At 42.1% G+C, this 22,765-nt stretch overlaps 1 protein-coding gene across 5 annotated transcripts in view; it reads left to right on the top strand.

Moving 5' to 3' along the window:
* The window catches only part of LOC148014346 (uncharacterized), a 153,041-nt gene that overhangs the window by 87,501 nt on the left and 42,775 nt on the right, over nt 1-22,765 (top strand). The window contains exon 1 of one of the 5 annotated variants that reach the window (XM_087667048.1): nt 8,160-8,235. The exons of the other annotated variants lie outside the window; for them this stretch is intronic. Coding sequence (XP_087523174.1) covers nt 8,175-8,235 — 61 coding nt within the window. The 5' untranslated portion in view covers nt 8,160-8,174. Of the gene's footprint in view, nt 1-8,159; nt 8,236-22,765 lie in introns of those variants that run through there. 5 annotated transcript variants of the gene reach the window in all.

Below are 22,765 nucleotides of genomic sequence, written 5' to 3'. Positions count from 1 at the left end.
CATTTGGGCATTTTATGTACATGTAGGTTGAATTCCACGCAATTTGGACATCAACACTTGGTAAAATTTGGGGGTTTTGCTGAAATTGCTCTATTTTGGCAACACTGGCCTGTCCTATGCATGACAGAGGAAATGCAGATGTGTGTGTGATGCTTTGAAAATTTTGGGGCTTTTGACCGTTTGTGTCAAATTTTATTCCCGTGGGTACATGTACAACAGAAATTGCAGCTGAAATTTTGGGATTCCTCATGTAATGTGATGCATATGTCCTTGGAACAGCTGTAATCAGTTGGATAATGCTGTAGCACATGGTTTGGTGCTTCTGAAAATTTAATTACAGATCTGAAATCTGTGCTTCTGCATGGTCATTTATTGCTGATTGGTACTTGTTTGTAGCTTCGTCGCTTGGGTGACAGTTTGGGCCTGCATTTGCTGGTTTTTTGGTCACATTTGGGTTGAAAATCATGATTCGCAGCAATGACAGCAGTAATCTGATGCATATAAAGAAGCTTGAAGGCGCACATAACTTTGCAGTTTGGCAAAAGCAGTGCTACAATATCGTGTTACAAAAGAAGCAGGAAAAGCCGATCAAAACCAAAGTGACAAAGCCTGCGGACATGGATCAGAACGATTGGGACGAGTTAAATGAGCTTGCACGCTCAACCATAGAGCTATTGATTTTTGATGCCTTGCTCTTCAACATTGAAGGTTTGGATTCTGTACATGTTATATGGACTAGACTGGAAGAATTGTATGCACAAAAGAGTGCTGCAAGCAAAGTGTATTGGCTGAAAAAGGTTATGGATATGCGTATGAAAGAGGGTACAGCAATGGCTACTCAGTTGAGTGAGTTTAACTCCATTTTCAGCGAGCTGGTTGCCTTGAAGCTCATGATTGATGAGGAATTTAAGGCTACTTTCTTGCTTTGCACTCTACAAGAGAGTTGGGATACATTCAGGATTGCTAGAATTGTAATCCTTTTGTATGCTGATGTAGAGAGTGCTTTACTTATGGAAGAGATGAATCAGTAGAACAATACATTCAGTAAGTCTTCCAGTGCTTTGCATACTAAGGGCAGATCGTAGCAAAATGGCAAATATGATGGCAAGGGACGCAGTAAATCACGTGGCAAAGATGTTGAATGCCATCATTGTGGCAAGAAGGGTCACTTTAAACGTGACTGCTACAAATGGAAGAAAGAGAGAGGAAAAGGCAAAAAGACAGATGATAGCAAAGAAGAGAAGAAGGGCAGTCAGCCTTAGAAGTGCAGTGTAAAAATTTTAGAGGTGTATGTAGTCACTCATGACAGTGACAGTGGGAGTGATGTACTCTTTGTCTCTTCACACTTTTGTGCACATGCTTTACTTGCAGATACAGATGATGACATGCATACCTGGATTCTTGATTCAGGTGTTTCCTTTGATGTCACCCCCCATCGTGAGTGGTTTTCCGCCTATACATAGGGGATCGATATGGTGTTGTCCATCTTGGGGACAACTATACATGTGAGATTGCAGGTATTGGCAGTGTGCAGTTACAGTTTCAGCATGGCTCTGTCTTTACACTTCAGCATGTACGGCATGTACCTCAGCTTAAGAAGAGCTTGATTAGCATAGGGCAGCTAGATGATGATGGTTTTCATACCACCTTTGGTGATGGAAAATGTAAGATCTGTAAGAGATCTAGGGTTATTGCCAGAGGTCGCAAGAGTGATACTTTGTATCCACTTCATGTATCTAGTGTGCGTAACCATGTTATTGCCATGACCGAGTAGCCAAGCGTTTCTTTGTGGCATGGCCAGTTGGGACATATGAGTCAAATAGGAATGAAAGTGCTTTCTCGTTTGGGTTACTTGCCTTGTCTTCGTTATGCTGATTTTGAGCATTGTGATCATTGCATTTATGGCAAACATGCACAGACGTCTCACAAAAAGTCTCTTTCTTTGAAATCTTCTCCTCTAGAGTTAGTACATTCGGATGTATATCAAATGCTAGGATTATCTTTAGGGGGAAAGAAATATTTTGCCGCCTTTGTCGATGATGCTACACGGATTTTATCCTATTCGTAGCAAGGATAAAGTGCTTGATAAGTTTAAAAAATTCTTGGCATTGGCTGAAAATCAGACAGATAAGACACTTAAGTGTCTTCACTCTGACAATGGTGGGGAATATGTGTCCAAGGCCTTTCAGGCATTTTGTGACAGCAAAGGGATAAAGAGGGAGCTCACTGCCCCTCATAATCTGCCCCAAAATGGAGTTGCAGAGCGTATGAATTGGACCATACAGGATAAGGTTCGTACGATGCTGTCTCATGCTGCATTACCCCATCGTTTTTGGGCAGAGGCTGTTATGACAACGGTTCACTTGATTAATAGGTCACCAAATAGGTCTTTGGGGGAGGGGGGAGTTCCCCAAGAAGCGTGGTCGGGCAAGCCACCTTCATATGCTCATCTGAAAGTGTTTGGCTGTGAGGCTTTTGTGTACATTCGTAAAGAAAAATGCAGCAAACTTGAGCCAAAGTCCTGTAAATGCATTTTCCTAGGATATGGTGATGAGGGTGAAATGGGGTATAGATTGTGGGATCATGAGAAACAAAAAGTAGTACGCAGCAATGACGTTATCTTCCAGGAAGATCGCATGCACAAACAGCCCGAAAAGACTGAGGAGGTTGGTAGGGTTGTATTCTGGGAAAAAATACATTTTGGACAGCAAAATGTGCCCGCTGTACAGTAGCAAATACCTGCTGTAAATGAACCTGTAAATGCAGGAAATGATGCTGGAAATGATCAGCCAGCTATTGCCCATGAAAATGAGCCATTACATGTGCAGGAACAGCCAGGACAGCAAGCTGTTAATGTTGATTTGCAGGCTGAAATGCCTGGGACAGCATGCTGAAAATGAAAATTTGCAGGAACAGCCAGCAAACAATGAGCATTGGGTGAGGAGATCGTCTAGGGCTACTAGACAACCTAACAGATTTGTTCCTTGTGCAATTAATGTGGCTGTTTATGTCATGTTGACAGATTGTGGTGAACCGTCTTGCTTCAAGGAAGCAATGGACACACACGACAGCAAGAAATGGTATAAAGCCATGCTGTCAGAGATGGAATCTCTTAAAAAAATGGCACTTGGGACTTGGTGCAGTTGCCTAAAGGACAGAAAACCCTTCCATGCAAATGGGTTTACAAGATGAAGGTCACTTTTGGTTCCTCACCAAAGTACAAAGCAAGGTTGGTTGCAAAGGGGTACAAGCAGGAGCATGGAATTGACTTTGATGAGATTTTCTCTCCTGTAGTCAAGATGACTACATTGAGAACCATTTTGGGCTTGGTTGCAGTTGAGGATATGGAGCTCATACAGATGGATGTAAAGATTGCGTTTTTACATGGTGATCTGCATGAAGACATATATATGCAGCAGCATGAAGGGTTTGTTGAACAAGGGAAGGAAAAAATGGTATGTAAACTCAAAAGGAGTTTGTATGGGCTGAAACAAGCACCAAGAGAATGGTCATAAGTTTGATACATTCATGTAGTCCCAAGGCTTTCATAGAAGTCAAGTGGATCACTGCTTGTACACCAAGAAGGCAACAGATGGCAGCCTGATTATCTTAGTTTTGTATGTTAATGACATGCTGATTGCTCGGAGGGATACTCATGGCTTGGATTCATTGAAGCAAAGTCTTCATGGCAGCTTTGACATGAAGGATCTTGGTGATGCAAATCGCATTCTTGGCATGCAAATACTCAGAGATAGATCGATAGGCTTACTCTATCTATCTCTGCAGGAGTATATCTCCAAAGTTTTGCAGCGTTTCAATATGGAGGGGGGGAAAACAATTGGGGTTCCATTGCCTTCATATGTGAAACTTAGTGCAGAGGACAACCCTACATCTGATGATGAGAAGGCTGAAATGGCCAAGATACCATATGCTTTAGCTGTTGGCAGTTTGATGTATGCTATGGTTGCTACACGTCCTGACACTGCCTTTGCAGTGGGAGTGGTTAGTAGATAGATGGCAACCCCTTGTAAGAAGCATTGGGATGCAGTGAAAGGTATTATGAGATACCTCAAAGGCGCAAAGGAGTTGTGTATTTACTTTGGAAAGCAGAAGGCATCTGTTGTTGGCTTTACGGATGCAGACTATGTTGGTCATGTGGACTGCAGGAAGTCCACTTCTGGGTATGTGTTTACTTTCACAGGAGGAGCAGTCTCTTGGATCTCCAGGCTACAAAAGTGTGTTGCATTGTCTACTACAGAGGTAGAGTAAGTGGGTGCCAGTGAGGCATGCAAGGAGGCTTTATGACTTTCATGTCTGGTGGGAGAGCTTGGCATCACAGAGTTACCTATTCTCCATTGTGATAGTCAGAGTGCTATCATGCTAGCACGGAATCCTGTCTTTATGCAAAGACAAAGCACATACAGGTGAAGTACCACTTCATTAGAGATGTACTTGACAACAAAAGCATTGAGCTTGTCAAAGTGCATACAGATGATAACCTTGCAGACTTTCTCACAAAGGGTCTTCCAGTAGAGCGGTTTGCTCATTTCCACGACAGATGATGGGAGTTGGATAGATATATGTTTTTCAACTTTGTACATACCTAGACTTAGCTGATTCTTTTCTCCTCTTAAGGCGCATTGTCTTTAGGTGGGAGGTTGTTGGGAATAAAGGCCTCGTGCCTTTTAAATGTGCTCGGGTGTGAACACACCCTGGGAATAAAGGCCTTGTGCCTTTTAAATGTGCTCGGGTCTGAACATACCCTTAGCACTTGTACTTACACATATATATCTATCTAAAAACCTAAAGGTACACACTCGTCATTGTAGCTGAAAACGTGCTCACTCTCTACTCTCTGCTCTGTGTCACTCTCTCTGTCTCTCATTGCGCGTAACGATTGTCTGCCTTGATCTCCGTGCCTAATCTGCCCCTACAAGTGCCTCCAAGAGTTGGGCTATCAAGCACACCTTTGAGGTATGATTGTATTGGGTAGCTTGGGCAAAAGGCCACTCAATCATGTCCAAATGTGATCTCCACTTTGGTGAGGCATGGAGGAGGATAGTGAGGTGTGGGAGCTCTACAAGCGTCTGCTGATTAATGTCCAGCACGCACCTTGGACGTTGCTCTAGAAATAACTCCAGCCTTGTCTCTCCAAGCCACTGTGAGACATTCTTAGACACTTGGTCTCTCAAGACCTCCTCCACTTGGGCTTGTCCATTTGCCAGAGTGGGAAGTTTGGAAGGAGTAGTAGTTCGACCCATTAAAAGGGGCTATTAGATGTGCTTTGCCACTCTTAGACTTGCATATTACAAAGGTTCCCATCTCCAAAGGAAGTGGGAACTCCCCTTGATGTGCAACTTTCATGTATGTCTAAGGGCCATAGTGATACAAGTGCCTCCAAGAGTTGGGCTATCAAGCACACCTTTGAGGTATGATTGTATTGGGTAGCTTGGGCAAAAGGCCACTCAATCATGTCCAAATGTGATCTCCACTTTGGTGAGGCATGGAGGAGGATAGTGAGGTGTGGGAGCTCTACAAGCGTCTGCTGATTAATGTCCAGCACGCACCTTGGACGTTGCTCTAGAAATAACTCCAGCCTTGTCTCTCCAAGCCACTGTGAGACATTCTTAGACACTTGGTCTCTCAAGACCTCCTCCACTTGGGCTTGTCCATTTGCCAGAGTGGGAAGTTTGGAAGGAGTAGTAGTTCGACCCATTAAAAGGGGCTATTAGATGTGCTTTGCCACTCTTAGACTTGCATATTACAAAGGTTCCCATCTCCAAAGGAAGTGGGAACTCCCCTTGATGTGCAACTTTCATGTATGTCTAAGGGCCATAGTGATAGAACTCGTGGTAGGAGCTGAGCGTGTCATGATAAAGTGTGGGTTGCCAACAAGGAGGTGTTGGAAGCATCATGAGAAGGGCCGTTGGACTGTTGACAGGGAGAGGACATCGATGTGTAAGGCTCATCACTCCCTTTGGGTGGAGGTTGATGGTGAGGGAGTGCTAGGGAGGATTGGGTACAGTTGTTAGAGGTGGGAGTGGAGTTGTGTATGGAGTGGTTGAGGGGGGGAATGGAGTGTTGTGGGGGAATGGAAAATGGAAAAGATGGGGGGGGGGGGAGAGTGTGGTTTATTGAAGCAAGGGGTGATGGTGAGAGTGGAGGTTGGTGTGATAGATGTGGGGGTTTGGTGGGGGGGGTTTGGACTATGCAGGTTTTTTGTTGGGGCAGGGGGGTGGAGAGATGTGACTACGCTGTTTTTCGAGGGGGGGAGGGGGTCTCATGTGAGAGTGCGCAACGGAAGAAGGAACACACACACACACACACACACAGAACTGTAGTGACTGAAGAAGAGTGTTGAATACAATGATGAGGACTGATCAGCCCTTGCATGCAGCCCCTAAGCGTCAGTGAGGGCACTGGATCATGCTGAGATGATGATGGCAGCACCAATGTCAGAGAGTGTTGGAGATGGAGAGTGCAAAGCTTGCAAAAGACAAGTGATCAGCCAAGTGTGGGATGTGGCTATAAATAGCGAAACTCCTCCAACACTGGCCGATTGTTGTCAGGGCCTCTAAATCTGGCCGACCTACTGCAGATGGTGGTATGGCTTGAATAAATGCAGTTTGAGTGCACAGAAAAAGTTGAAAAAATGATGACAAAATATGTTAGGCAGTCATGGAGTAGATAGACACTGGCAAGGAGTGGAATCTAATTGATAGACTAGGAAAATGCACAAGAAATGTGTATAAAATGGAAGAAATGCATAGAAATACACACTAAATTGTTAGAGCTCCAATGTCTCTGTCAAATTTTGACAGGAGCTCACAACCAGGAGATGATAGATTGACATGACTAAAGAAGGCATGCTAACATCTCATTGGTAGGGTGCACCGATGCGATTGTTAGGTTGTTGGGGCTGTGTGGACTATTGTGGTTTGGCTGCCTCTTGCCTTGGCATTGCTGGACTCTAATGAAGCCATCATGCTTTGCATGTGCAGTCTCTTGCTCTGTGGCCTTAGCCTCAAAGCATGTACACACCAATGCTTGATGCCCAACCTCATGGCAACAAAGACTCCATGTAGGCTGCCCGTTATTGTGATTTGTACTCATGTTTGCTTGCCTCAACCTTGAGGAACTTAGGGATCTTCTTCGGGTTCCAACATGGCCACTCGTACCTTCGGTACCCTTGCACCTATAGTTACATCAACAAACAAGGGGGGATGTGCTGTGCCGAAGAGGTGCCCAAAGTCTTCCACTAGGTGTCAGTACTCGAGTGCAAGACCGGGGAAGAGGATGGTGATTGGGTATTAGGGGATTCTATTATGAAGTGCAGAGCGCTTGATCTTGAAGCCATTGTTCCATGGAACCATGTTGATGACTCCCTTTGAGGAGATGATGAGGGAGTTATCAACTAACTCTTGCACCACATTCGCAGAAGTGAGTCACACTATGAAGATGCCCTGCCCCCATTAGTAGTGCCTTTATTATTTGTGAGGTGCCAATGCGCAAGGTAGAGTGAAGCTAGTCTCTAGGGGTGCCCTTGAAGGGGAGTGACCTATGATTTGTCCCAAGCGGAGACCTTCTCTAGCTCCTCTTGTGTCTTGCCAACTGTTTGAAGCTATTGCTTGGTGAGGATGATGCACAAGGCATTTGAATAGGGCGCACCCATAGAATGCTCCGGTGTTCAATCAAAGGCTTCCATTATGCATACTCCAAGCACTTACTTGAGTGAGCTGTTTGTTGCTAAATGTTGTCACGAAGGAAGGGAGAAGCTGTTTATTGAGTCGAAAAAGGTTGGGGGGGGGGTATGGCGCATAGAGTAGGACAAAGTGGCGGGCAAGTGTGGGACATGTTAATTTGGTAGGTGCAGGGCAGGGTATGTATGCCATGTAGAGGGCCAGGTGCAGTACGAGGGGGTGTAGGGCTGAGTGGGGGGCCAAGGTCGAGGCAGCATGGAGAGCAGAGAAGGGGGACTGGGTAGGTGGTGTAGGGCTACATGGAGGTAGTGTGCATGGCAGCGCAGGTGGCAGGGAAGGTGGTACAGTGTGGTAGGGAAGGTAGTGCAGAGCTCAGGACAGCGCTGTAGTCACAGTGTGAGTTGGGGTTGCAGGGATAGCATGAGCTGGCACTATCTGCAATGGTGAGCAGGGTGGGGAGAGGAGCTGTGAGAGATGCAACAGCTCAGTCAGAAAGCTGGTGACGATGCGGCACATGGGTATGGGATTGTGTCAGGTCAGGTTGCCATGCTCATTGAGCTCCAAGAGTTAGAGTGATGCAGTATGTTGGTTCCATTAATGATTTTACTAATGTAGCCTACATGAGTAAGTCTATGAAACTGCAAGGAAAAACAAATTGAACATGCAGCTTAAATGTGACAAGAGGACATATATACAAAATTGGATAATGAAATGCAAGTCATGGAGGAAATACTAGGTGAGAGTTGCTTGCAGTTTGCTTATAAATGGATGAAAGATATTAAAACAATATGTCATGGTGACGTGAAATTTGAATGCGTTGCTTAGCATTTGATTAATTTAATAATCAAATGTGGAAATGTGAGATGCACATGTGATGTGCAAGCAAGTCATTTTATAGTAGCAGGCCAAGGACCCCAAAATGTAAGCCAGTGCCAAAGACAAATGTTGTAACAAGTTATATTTGTTAGGCTCTAGGTGGTTTTTGGTGCTAGACATTGGCTTAGAACACTTTAATTAGCCATATGTATCCGTGATGACACGAGAAACTTGGCATCAATTAACTAATTAATGCCACTCTAAGGCTTATAAGTGCTTCGAGATACTTAGGGGAAAAATTGGCCTAGCCAATTAGCTAGTTAGATTATCTTTTTGGACATAAAAATAATTATTAAATTAATTTAGAAAAATTTATATTTAGAAACTTAATTTAATGGGCTGGATAATACTGGAAATTTAGTTTAGAAGGCTACCATTTGTTGGAAAACTTGCCCATGCAAGTTTGGGAAAGCTCAATAGAGGTTAAAAGGAGGAGGAAATCAAGTTTTGCATTTTGGAGCTGTTGGGAAGAGGTATTGGATTGCTATTGCTTGCTTTTGGGGCCATTTCCTAGCTGTTGAAGAGCGTTTGGTGAAGGCAACTGCATATTCTTGACCAAGGGAAGTTGGCAATTGCAGTTGATGCACTTTCTCTTGAAGATTACAGCTTTGGATGTTCCCGTTGCTATTGGTGATGTCATTTGGGATTGGAAAAGCGGGTGAGCAGCCCAATCTGACCGAATTCTCGTTTGAAATTTCTCTCTCTTTCTGTAGCCATTGGAGGTGGAGATTTTGGTGAATCTTTGTTGTAAATCCTAGTTTACAGTAGAAATTAGGGTTTGCCAACCACCTCAAGAAGCTACGTTTCGGACTTGAATTTTTAGAGCTGAAATCAATATATTTTAGGAGGATTCAAGAGGCCAGCCAGCTACCGTTGAATTTGGAGACTAATTTTTTTCTTAAGTAGCACAGGTGAAGGTCACTTCCCCATCAAATCAAGGGGCAAATTGATTTGAAGGCTTGCTGGTTATTTATGATAGCAAGAGGCACTTAAATTAGTGGAGGAGGTTGAAGAATCTCAGTTATGCTTGCATCCCTTTGCAATACAAGTTAAATAAAACTTACAAGTGGTGTCAAGTTTTGGGGCGAATTAGGGGTCAGTTGTCCAAGATGAAGTGGTAAAGTGTTTATTTCATTTTAAGTGAATTTGTTCTTATTGTAAGTGTGTGTTAATCAGGTCGTTACCACCCTTTCGAAGAAGGCAAGCTCATTTCATGGTTTCGGAATACTATCAATTGCCTTGACTTGGTGGGCCTGAGGCACTTGATTGAAGGTCAGAAGCTTTGTTGTAGTGCTGAAATTGTATTCAATTGAGCATTATTACAATAATGTCTTGAGATAGTGAGATGGGATCAAGTAGGGATGATGCCTCTTAGTCTGAAAAATTCACAAATTGTCGGGAGAAATGTAATGCTTGATCTTAGACAAGGCACGTAGTATGGGCAGCAAGCTGATTATGTTGGTTTAGACCAAAATGTGGGTCCTTCTAGGCCTTTAAAAGGTGATAACTTGCAAGAGGGAGAGGAATTTGATGGTTGGTTTAAAGATCAGCTATGGATAGTAGTTGAAATGCTTGCACAATTGGCAAAAGATCCTTGGTTTGTGCACTGCTACCCCTTGAAAGAGAGCAGCAAAGGCAAGAAGAGGAAATCGTCTTCAAAGAGCTTCAGAAACATCAAGATGCATTGAAGGAAGAGGCAATACATGAACATAATGTTGCAAATGTGGGTAGTGAGCATAAGCAAATGATACCAGTGGGGCAAATGATGCGTATGTAAGGCCAACTTGGAAGTGCCAATCCAATGCTTTTTGGACAGTAAGGCATTCATGCTAATGTGGGTCACTTGGGGTACCTTGGTGGTGGTTTGGTTTTCCAAGCAATGACCGGTAATGTGTCAGCCATGGGGATTCAAGGATCAAATGTATTTGGTATGCAATCATATATGCATGGTATGCAAGGCCCAATGTGTCCGAGTATGGCAAGTGGAATGAGAAAACCCAATGTATAGCAATGTTGGCATGATGATGGGATACAAAGTGGCAAGTTTGGCAATGCATACATGCAACCCATTGTGTTTGGGACCTTATAGTATTAATGCTGGTCATGCAAATGCTCCATATAGTGGTGGTCATGAGAAAAATGCAGCTAGTAATGCCTAGAATGTATGGGAAAATGTATTTTGGTATGGTTGGAAGTATGCGAATTTCCATGCACATTAACATTGCAATGGTCCAAAGTATGCAAATAGGGACTGTTTCCTAATGCATTTGGTATTGCTAGCATGTTAGGTATGTATGAGGGGCTCGTCAGCTAGATGCAAGGTTCATGCTAGTTAGGATAGAATTGTAGCAATGTGAAAGTATAAAGGATCTCCATGCTCTAGAGGAAAAAGGGGCTAGTCAACTGGATGCTAGGTTTCATACTAGTTAAGATAGAATTGTAGCAATGTGAAAGTATAAGGGATCTCCATGATCTAGAGTAAAAAAGGCCTAGAATCTAGTGTAGATTTTGGGGCATGAAGAGTTAGAGGTAAGTTTCCATATGCTTCTTGGTAAAGTTTCAGTATGTTTCACCAATGGATACTAAGTGGATGGAAGAGGATGACTTGGTAGACCATCCTCAGCTGTTGGAGATTTTACCTTGAGGCTTTCTAGTTAGAGTCGACGTTGGAACGAGCTCAATCAAGTTGAACAGAGTAGGGGCCCTTGAGCATGGCTAGCACTTCCTCTTGTCTAGTGATGGACAACTCTCATATATAGTAGATCTCGGATGTATTCAAGCAATGCTCAAGGGAAAGGTAGCAAGCGACAATTGTTTTTTGCCAAACAAGTTAAGCGGAGATTAGCTGGAGATGGTGTGAGTAGGTGATGGCTTGCACAAGTCAAGCGTGAGGAGGCGTGTTTGGCGTGAGTTGATGATGGCGTGGGCAAGCGACGCCTGGCGGAGACTACACGAAAGCGGGTAGGTCAATGGCAACACGCCTATCATTTTTTGGTCACATTTTAATTTTAATTTTTTGCAGTGTGCCCCTGTTATATTTATAAGGTAAATAAAGGGAAACATGCACGAGGCATGACCGTCCGGGGTCTTGGGCGTCCGAACGAGGTTTAGGAGAGCCTAGAATTAAAGAGAGTCCAAGAATAGTAGGACTCACCAAGGTTTGACGGCTGGCAATCAGATCACGATGAGTGTGGCCAGCAATGAACTAGGCAAGGCTGGGAGGTGAAACGCATCTCGTGCCCATTAAGTTTTCGGACTGATTTCGTCGAGTCTTCTTCCTGATCTTCCGAGTTCCATGACATTATTCGTCGAGTCTTCTTCCTGATCTTCTGAGTCCCATGACATTGGTATCAGAGCGGGCGCAGGCGTTGGATTCTTCTTGAGAAGTCGTCGAATCATTCTGTCTTCAAGAGCCGATGGGTCTCGCTCCGTTGACCCGTGAAGCTGTTCGTCTCCGGCGCCCTGGTGACACGTCATATGAAATTTGACGTGAGGTTTATCTTTGCCATGTCACTTATCATTTGGCGAAAAGAGGTTGTCCTTTACGTCTAACGCCGTATGCTGGATCACGTGAATTCCGTGAGACGCAAACAAAAAAATAGTGACGCTACCCTCTGGTCTCTCTGTGACCAGCCGACTGCACTCTATCTTTTATTGTCTGGTATTTCTCTTGCCAGCTCCGACTGTATGCAAATTTCTTATCTTTGCTTTCCAATTCCAGTGTATTAATGGTAGAAAAAGGGAAAGAGGGAGTAATGGAAGGTTCTAGTTCTGGGGACCACCCTATGGTAGATCCCCATGAATCGGAGATGTTAGAAGAACAGTGGGAAGAATTCTTTGCTACACGAGAACAATTTGATGATCTTACTGCTCGTGTGCAGGCTCAGGGGGTTCAAATGGAAGTGCTTCTACTGAGAAAGGAATATCTAAGGATGTTCAACAAGGAAATGGAGCATTAGGGGTTGCTCAAACCGGATTCAAGTGGAAGAATTTTACCATTGATAATGGTTATTTACTCTACAAGGGTAGGGTATGTGTCCCGAAAGATACAGAAATAAGGCGTCAGATACTCTTTGAGTGTCATGATACCCCTAGCGCGGGACATCGAGGAGTTAATAAGACTTATAGTCTTATTAAAAGGCAATTCTATTGGCCTGGAATGAATAAGGACGTCCTTGACTATGTGGTCAAATGTAATAAATGCCAGGTTAATAAAGCTGAAAGATTGAAAATGGGAGGACTTCTCCATCCACTAGAGATTCCTTCGGGAAAATGGGAGAGTATCTCCATGGATTTTATTGTTGCTTTACCCAGAACACAGAGGGGGCACGACTCTGTGTGGGTGATTGTGGATAGGTTAACCAAAATGGCTAGGTTCATTCCAACTTCAACTGATGTTAAAACACCAGAATTGGCTAGATTGTTCGTAGAGAACATATACCGATTGTATGGCCTTCCGGCAAATATAGTTTCTGATCGGGATAGAAAATTTGATAGTCAATTTTGGCGTGCGGTATTTAGGAAGTTGGATATTAAACTTAGCATGAGTACGGCGGATCACCCGCAAACTGATGGGCAAACTGAAAGGATTAACCAAATCCTTGAAGCTATGCTTAGGGCATATGTAAGTAAAAGGCAAACTAATTGGGAAGAGTATCTACCGATAGCAGAGTTTGCATATAATAGTGCCAAGCACTCTTCCATTGGATATAGTCCATTTATGTTAATGTATGGGTTTCAGCCCAGAGCTCCTTTTGCAGTAGGACTACATAAGGAAAAGGTTTAGGTAGCTAAGGATTTTTTGGAGGATATGAATAGTATGTTAAAATTTGCTCAAGAAAATATTAAAAAAGCTCAAAATCGAGCTAGAGCATATGCAGATCCTCACCGAAGAGACATCTCCTTTAAAGAAGGAGAATTGGTTTATCTTAAGGTGCCTGAACAAACTAAAACCATGAAAACGGAACAATGTCCAAAGCTTTCACCCAGGTATTATGGTCCTTTCACAATACCTAAAAAGGTGGGAGAACTGGCTTACAAGCTCCAACTACCTGTTGCTGGTAGTAAAATACATCCAGTTTTTCATGTAAGTAACTTAAGGAAGAAGCTGGGTGATTTGGATAATTTAGTTTTAAATGATAATATTGAGGAGCTATTAAATGACCAATCTAATCCACATGAACCAGAAAGAATATTAAATGCTCGTAATAGACGAATAAGGAATACTATTTATCAAGAATGTTTGGTTAAGTGGAAAGATTGTTCAGTAGAAAGCTCAACATGGAAGCGAGTAAGTACTTTAAAGAAAAGGTTTCCCAATTTATAGTTAGACCTTCCAAGTATCGTTTTCGAGGACGAAACCGATTCTTAAGGGGAAGGAAATGTTATATTTATGAGGTAAATAAAGGGAAACATGCACGAGGCATGACCGTCCGGGGTCTTGGGCGCCCGAACGGGGTTTAGGGGAGCCTAGAATTAAAGAGAGTCCAAGAATAGTAGGACTCACCAAGGTTTGACGGCTGGCAATCGGATCACGATGAGTGTGGCCAGCAATGAACTAGGCAAGGCTGGGAGGTGAAACGCATCTCGTGCCCATTAAGTTTTCGGACTGATTTCGTCGAGTCTTCTTCCTGATCTTCTGAGTCCCATGACATTATTCGTCGAGTCTTCTTCCTGATCTTCTGAGTCCCATGACAGCCCCCTTTCTCACTGACAGGGGTTTGCACGTGCAAGCACAACTCTCACATTTGTGCATATTTATGCTTAAAAATTTGGGGGTTTTCCTTGATGTGTTGCTGTTTATGCATAACAGTGACATTGGATCTGGAAATTGTAGAAATTGTACACATTGGCCTTGAAAATGTTGGGGCTTTTCTTGTATGAGTGAAATTTTGTTAAGGTGAGCAGAATTTACCGACATTGGTGTACACGTGGATTGGAGAAATTTGTGGCTTTTCCAAAATTGTGCAAAATTTTACTAAATTTGCTTGTTTTATGCTCTTGGGAACACATATTGATGCAATTGGGGCAGATTGGTTAGCGAAATTTTGGGGCTTTTGCTGAAATTTGTGAATTTTGGCAAAATCGATGTGTGAAATGCACATTGGGGACATTGCTGAAGCTGCTATAAGTAGTGAAATTCGAGTGTATTGTCTCCTACTTGTGAGATTTTGAAGAAATTGCAGAGAGTTTTGGTGTTTTTTGTATATTAGAAGTGCTTATGGGCACATATGTATGCAGGACACATGTTTGGCAGCTCCCATTGAGTTGATGTATTGCTGAATATTCATGGTGCAGTAGTCTTAGTGATCATTTGTAGATCAAGGATTGTTGCAAATGTGTTTTTGGTGATATTACTGAAGTGGGAGTCACCTTGCAGTGGTGTATGCATGGATTATATTATGTTGAAATCTCAGTTATATTGTTGAAAGTCATCCCTTCTAGTGCTGTATATGAATGTGGATCAGATCTTGCTCTTATCTCCTGAAATTTTGGGCTGAAATTAGCTGAACATTCAGCCTAATATTTACTGTCATAAAATATAGCATGGGTACTTGGCACTTTGTTGAACAATGGCCACTAATGCTTCTAGCAGCAATGACACTAAATCCCTTCTTGAAATCAAGAGGTTTGATGGCATTGGCTTTAATTTGTGGAAGGACAGAATGCAAGGCATTTTGTTTCTCAAGAACTGTGATGATACTCTTTTGGAAATCAAGCTTGCAGCTATGATAGATGAGGATTGGGCTAGACTCAAGAAGAAGGCCATTGCATACATTAAAATGGTTGTATCTGATGATGTACTTACAGATATTAAGTGTCTTGATATGGCTTATGCCGTATGGAAAAAGTTGATGGACACACATGAAAATACATCTCCACTAAATCAAGTGCATCTCATACGCAAACTTGTGAACATGGAGTTGGATGAGTCTAAGCTAGCATTAGAGCATTTAAGTGCTTTCAGAGGGATTTTGAGCCAATTATAAGACTCTGGTTTGCAACTCTTCAATTTATCATTGAAGGCTATTTTCTTGTTGATGACTTTGCCTAATAGTTGGGAGTCTTTGGTTGTTTCACTAAGCAATAAGCCTGCTTTAACCTTTGATGGTGCTAGGGGCTCTATTTTGAATGAGGAGATCAAGTCTAGTGGAGAAAGCCGTGGTTCAGTTTATCATCTTAGAGGTAGGTCAAAAAAGAGGGGTAATGCAGGAAATAAAGGCAAAAGTAGGAGTAAAAGCAAGGGCAAAGAACAAGATGTTACTTGCTATCATAGTTGTCAGTTACGAAAGGTACGATACGGTATGGTACGATAAAATATGGTATTAAATGGTATCTTAAGATTTTATAAGGTACGGTATGATATTGTTGGGTGTAAAGTTCTTTCATCTTTGTGTATATAGTCATACAGGTGTGAACACACCCTTATTGTATCCTAACATATAAATATATTCTTTTATTCTTTGTGTACCATCACAAGCTAGTATACCTATCTTTGCGTTCACTCTCTCTAACTCTTTAACTCTGTTGCTTGCACCTCCATCTTGCACTCTATTGTGCACTCTCTCCCCTTCAAATTGGTATCAGAGCTAAGGTTCTGCACGCTTACCAAGACCAAGATGCAACTGACTGACAGGTGACGGGGCTAACGTCTAGCAAGCAAGCATACGTGGAAGCTGTAACTAGTTGATGACTAGCGGCAAATCCGGTGGGCGATGGGAGACGAGGGGTGAGCAGCAGGCGCACGTGACAATCCAACAAGAGCGACTAGGCGTGCAGGTTGACATGGAAACTAGGCGCCAGTGAAACTAGTCGATATGACGGGCAGCTGACAGGATGGGTCCAGCGGGGGGAACCAATGTGTAAGCGATGGTTGCAGGGAGTCGTGGTGACCTGAGTGACGGGCATGCGACAAGTCGTGACGGCGGGTTAACGAACCCCCACCCCCCCTCCTTAAACAAAAATCAAAAATTCCTTTATTCTCACTTGTTCTCTTGCTCTGACGGGGATTCACGCACGCAAGCATAGAGCTCAGATTTATGTAGATTTATGCCCAGAAATTTGGGGCTTTTCAGATTTAGTGTTGTTCATGCATAATTGAGGCATTTGCGTCAGAAATTGCAAACATTGTGCGTGTTTAAATTAGGGATTTCGCCAAATGTAGTGAAATTTTGCTCATTTGAGTAAAATTTCTCAACATTGGACTCATAAAATTTGCGGCTTTTGCTGTATTGGTGAAACTTTGTTCAGCTGAGTCAGATTGGTTGACATTCGTGCATACTTGGACCCGGAAATTTGGGGCTTTTGCAAAATTTTATGAAATTTTACTAAATTTGTCCATTTTATGCTCTCGGGAACATGTGCTTATGCAATTGAGGCAGATTTGATAGTGGAATTTTGGGTTTTTTGCTGAAATCTGTGGATTTTGGCAAAGTTGATGTGTGAAATGCACTTTGGGAATATTGCAAAAGCAATCTTATTGCCATAAGCAGAGTGATTTGAGCCTTTTTATCTCTTGTGTGATTTTGGAGAAATTGCGGAGATTTCTTGGTGTTTTGTGTATCAGAAGTTGATATGAGCACATATGTATGCAACACACATGTTGGACAACTCCCATTGAGTTGATGTATTGCTGATTATTTATGTTGCAGCAATCTTAGTGATATTTTGCAGATTTGGGATTGTTGCAGATGTATTTTTGGTGATATTGTTGAAGTGGGAGTTACGTGGCAGTAATGTATGCATTTAATGTATGCTGAAATTGCAGTCATACTGGTGAAAGCCATTGGTTCTATTGCTGTACATGTACTTGGACTGAATCTTGCTATTATTTGCTGAAAAATTGGGCTGTAATCAGCTGAATATTCAGCTCATTGCTACTGTCATAAATTGCAGCATTGAATTTATGGTGTATTGCTGAAAAATGGCTACAAATGCTTCTAGCAGCAGTGACACTAAATCCCTCTTTGAAATCAAGAGGTTTGATGGCATTGGCTTTGACTTGTGGAAGGATAGGATGCAAGGCATTTTGTTTCTCAAGGACTGTGAAGAGGCTCTCTTGAAGACTAAGCTTGTAGCTATGACAGATGTGGATTGGACCAGACTTAACAAGAAGGCCATTGCATATGCACATTAACATGGTAGTGTCTGATGATGTACTTATAGACATCAAGCGTCTTGATACAGGTTATGCTATATGGAAAAAGCTTAAGGAGACTTGAAAATACAACTCTTGTGAATCAAGTGCATCTTATGCATAAACTTGTGAACATGGAGTTGGATGAGTCTAAGCCAACATCTGAGCATTTGAGTGCTTTCAGAGGGGTTTTGAGTTAGTTGCAGGACTCTGGGTTGGTGGCTTTCGATGATAAATTGAAAGCTATTTTCTTATTGATGACTTTGTTTGATAGCTGGGAATCTTTGGTTGTGTCACTTAGTAATAACCCCGCTTTGACTTTTGATGGTGTTAGAGGTTCAATTCTTAATGAAGAAATCAGAAGAAAGTCTAGTCGTGAAAACAGTGGCTCAGCTTACCATGTAAGAGGTAGGTTTGGAAAGAGGGGTAATGCAGCGAGTAAAGTCAAAAGCAGTAGCAAAAGTAAGGGCAAACAACAGGATGTCATATGCTATTAGTGTGGGCGTAAAGGGCATACAAAGCCAGATTGTCAGTACTTCAAGAAAGAGCAAGAAAGAAAGAAATAGCAGGGTAAGAAAAAGAAGGATGATAAGAAAGGTGATGACATCTCTTCCTCAAAAGAAGTTGCAAAGGCAAATGTTGCATCTAGTGTGGTCATTGAAGAGCTTCCTGATACTGAAGAGATACTTGTTGTAGCCTCATATAATGATGTAGATATTATGGCAGCAGCAGGTGATATACACATTGCCAAAAAGGAGGTAATTGATGCCTTACTTTCAGTTCATGATGAGCTGCCACAATCATGGATAGTGGACAGTGGTGCCTCTTTTCATGTTATCCCCTCTTTGGAGTCATTTTCTGAATACATTGCAGGTTGCCTAGGCAAGGTTTACTTGGGTAATAACTATGCATGTGACATAGAGGGTGTTGGCACCATTCACTTGGCCCTTGAAAATGGCCAAGAATTGATTTTGTAGGATGTTAGATTTGTACCTGGCATAAAGAAAAGTCTACCATCAGTTGGGCAGCTTGATGCTTAAGGGTATTTTACTACCTTTGGTGGTGGATCTTGGAAGCTCCACAAGAGCTCTATGCGAATTGTTAAAGGTAGCAAAAAGGAGACTTTGTACTATTTGCATTGTAAAGCATTACTTGGCAAGTTTTTGGTTGTGGCTAAAGTTCATTCACAGATGGAACTTTGGCATAAAAGACTTGGCCATATGAGCTAGAAAGTCCTTCAGGTTTTCTCCTCCTTAGGGAGATTTGATGTAAAAGGCTCTGATCTCGACTTTTGTAATGATTGCATATATGAAAAACATGTGAAGTCTCCTTATTATCTGGTGTCGTTAAGAAGTCTAACGCTCTCGACTTAGTATACTCTGATGTGTGCACTATGCTTGTTAAATCGTATGGAGGTGGACAATACTTTGTTACTTTCATTGATGATTTCAGTAGAAAGTCATGGGTGTATGTACTTAAGAGTAAAAAAGAAGTGTTGGATGCTTTTAAAAAGTTTCATGCTTTTGTTACCACACAGAAAGGGCTTAAGTTGAAAGCCATAATAACAAGTTTTGTGAGATGCATGGCATTAAGAGGGAGTTGACAGCCCCTTATAATCCTGCATCAAATGACGTGGCTGAAAGATATAATCGCACACTTTGTGAGAGAGTCAGATGCATGCTGTCCATAGCTAATCTCTTGCAGCAGTTTTGGGGAGAGGCTCTTAAAACTACAGTTCATGTATGCAATCACTCTCCCAATCGTGAATTGGAAAATGGCATTCTTGAAGAGGTTTGGTCTAGCAAACTTGCTTCATATGACCATTTGCGTGGCTTTGGTTGTAATGCCTTTGTGCATGTACCTGTAGAACAGAGGACCAAACTAGACATGAAATCCATCAAGGGCATCTTCATGGGATATGGAGATGAGGGAGAGATGGGTTATAGAGTTTGGCTTTCTCAAGGCAGGAAGATAGTACGCAGCCGAGATGTAGTATTTAATGAGGCAAAGTTGCTGAAAAATGCTACACATGGTGATCTTGACAAAAAGAAGGTCAAATTTCAGCATGAACAGCTAGCCATTCAGCAGCCATTAGCTGAAAGTTCTATCCCTTTTGATACTGAAAATGAGCAGCAACCTATTGTGCTATAGCCAGAAGATCATGGACAGCACAAAAATGCACAAGATGAAATAGGACAGCAAGAATAACATGCTGAAAATAGATTACAGCAGCAAGAAAATGCTGAAAATCAGCCACTTGGTGATGGTGTGCACATTCCTCAGGATGTAGGCCCACTGCCTGATAATACAGATCATTGGGTAAAAAGGTCTACACGTGTTAAAAGGCAACCACGGATGTTTCAGCCATCTTTCGATTGCATTTTGTTGATTGACGAGGGTGAGCCTTTGACATTTAAAGAGGCACAGTCATGTGAAAATAAGAGAACGTGGGAGCTTGCTATGCAGGAAGAGATGAAGTCTCTATATGTAAATAACACATTGAAGCTTGTACCTTTGCCCAAGGATAGGAAAGCTATTCCTAATAAATGGTTTTACAAAGAATTGATGCACATGATGGAATAGAACAGCAAGAAGAACATGCTGAAAATAGGTTACAATAGCAAGAAAATGCTGAAAATCAACCATTAGGTGATGGTGTGCACATACTTGAGGATGTAGGCCCATTGCCTAACAATATAGATCATTGGGTAAGAAGGTCTACACGTATCAAAACGCAGCCACAAAGATTTCAGCCATCTTTCGATTGCATTTTATTGATGAATAAAGGTGAGCCTCTGACATTTAGAGAGACACAATCATGCGAAAACAAGAGAAAGTGGGAGCTTGCTATGCATGAAGAGATGAAGTCTTTGTATGCGAATAACACATGGAAGCTTGTACTCTTGCCCAAGGATAGGAAAGCTATCCCTAATAAATGGGTTTACAAGGTGAAATGTATTGATGGGAAGCCGAAGTACAAGGCATGTTTGGTTACTAAGGGCTATACATAGAAGGAAGGCATAGACTTCTAGGAGGTTTTTTCACCAGTGGTGAAGATGACTACACTCTGTGTTTTGTTTGCTCTCACTGCATCCTTAGATTTAGAGTTGGATCAGATGGCTGTGAAGCCTGCTTTTCTTCATGGTGACTTGGATGAAGAGTTGTACATGAAGGAGCCTGAAGGATTTGCCATTCCAGGAAAAGAGCATTTGGTTTGTAAGCTGAAACGCAGCTTATATGGGCTGAAACAAGCCCCTAGACAATGGTACAAAAAATTTGATATCTTTATGCTCAACCATGGATTTAAACACAGTCATGCAAATCACTGCTCATACACTAAAGAGGCTGATGATAGAAGCTTTATTATGCTAGTTTTATTTGTGGATGACATGTCGATTGCTGGACAACGTAAGAATATTTCGAATGCTCTTAAAAGGTAGCTAAGTTCAGCCTTCTCCATGAAAGATTTGGGGGCAGCTGAACACATTTTGGGGATGCGCATTAAAAGAGACAGAGGACAACGTTTGTTGTTTCTCTCACAGGACATGTATATCAACAAAGTACTTGACATGTTTAATATGGCTGATGCTAAGTCTCTTGGTGTGTCTTTACTACCATATACAAAGCTTAGCAAATCTGATTGCCCTAAGGATGATGCAGTTACTAGTGCCATGAAGGATATACCTTATGCATCAGCTTGTAGATCTTTGATGTATGCCATGGTTGCAACTCGCCCTAACATTGCTCATGCAGTGGGAGTTGTTAGTAGATTCATGTCTAACCCTGGCAAGCCACATTGGGAAGTAGTGAAATGTATCTTTAGATACTTGAAAGGTACACAAAAAAAGTGTATATGCTATGGAAAGGGTACACTAGAGTTGCAGGGATTTTGTGATTCGGACATGGCAGGAGATCTTGATAGTAGGAAATCTACTAGTGGGTATGTTTTTACTTTGGCTGGTGGGGCTATCTCTTGGTGTTCAAGATTGCAGAAAATTGTGGCACTGAGTACTATAGAAGTTGAATATATTTGAGCCAGAGAAGCTTCTAAGGAAGCTATTTGGCTTAGCCGTCTGGCCAAGGGTTTTGGTCTTTCTTCACGTACTCGAGTGCTTGATTGTGATAGCTAGAGTGCAGTATGTTTGGCTAAGAATGCCATGTTCCATGCACGTACCAAACACATAGATGTTCGGTATCACTTTATTCGACAGGTCTTGGATGATGGTCTTGTTACGCTGACTAAGGTCAAAACCCAAGATAACCCTGCAGATGTTCTCACTAAGTGTTTTGCTAAGGCTCAACATGAGCATTGCATTCGTTTAGTGGGAGTTGGTTAACTTAAAGGTACCACTTCGGGCCTTTCAGTGGGAGGTTGTTGGGTGTAAAGTCCCTTCGTCGTGTATATAGTTATACGGGTGTGAACACACGCTTATTGTACCCTAACATATAAATACATTCTTTTATTCTTTGTGTACCATCACAATTTGGTACACTTATCTGTGCGTTCACTCTCTCTAACTCTTAACTCTGTTGCTCGCGCCTCCATCTCTCACTCCATTGCGCACTCTCTTCCCTTCAGATATTAGTACGAAAAAAAATAACTTGATTATTTTGGACTAAAGATAATAGAGTAGATATTTCAAGTCTAAATAGCAATGCTATTAGAGTATATAAGATGAGTACTTGAGGGTAACAATTGAGAGAAATTGTTTGAATCTCAAATAACCTAATCTCATGGGAGAATTGTATTAATATAAGGAGCATTGAGCTCGTCCCAAAGTGCAGTTCGAATAGGAAAGATGTATCCATTAAGTTGGTACCTTATGGTACTAATACGTAAGGTACGGTACCTAAAGTATGGTATAGTATCAAACCTTTCGTATGTGGTACTAGTGTAAGTATGCTTGCTATGAGTGTGGGTGCAAAGGGCAAAAAAAACGATAGTCGGTACTACAAGAAAGAGTAAGAAAGAAAGAAACAACAAGGAAAGTAAAAGAAGGATGACAACTCTACCTCAAAAGAAGTTGCAAAGGCAAATGTTGCATCTAGTGTG

This window comes from Lygodium microphyllum, chromosome 25 (assembly GCF_053477565.2).
Source record: "Lygodium microphyllum isolate KBCC chromosome 25, Lygodium_microphyllum_v1.1.10, whole genome shotgun sequence".
Lineage (NCBI taxonomy): Eukaryota > Viridiplantae > Streptophyta > Polypodiopsida > Schizaeales > Lygodiaceae > Lygodium > Lygodium microphyllum.
This window is presented reverse-complemented; position numbering and strand designations above follow the sequence as displayed.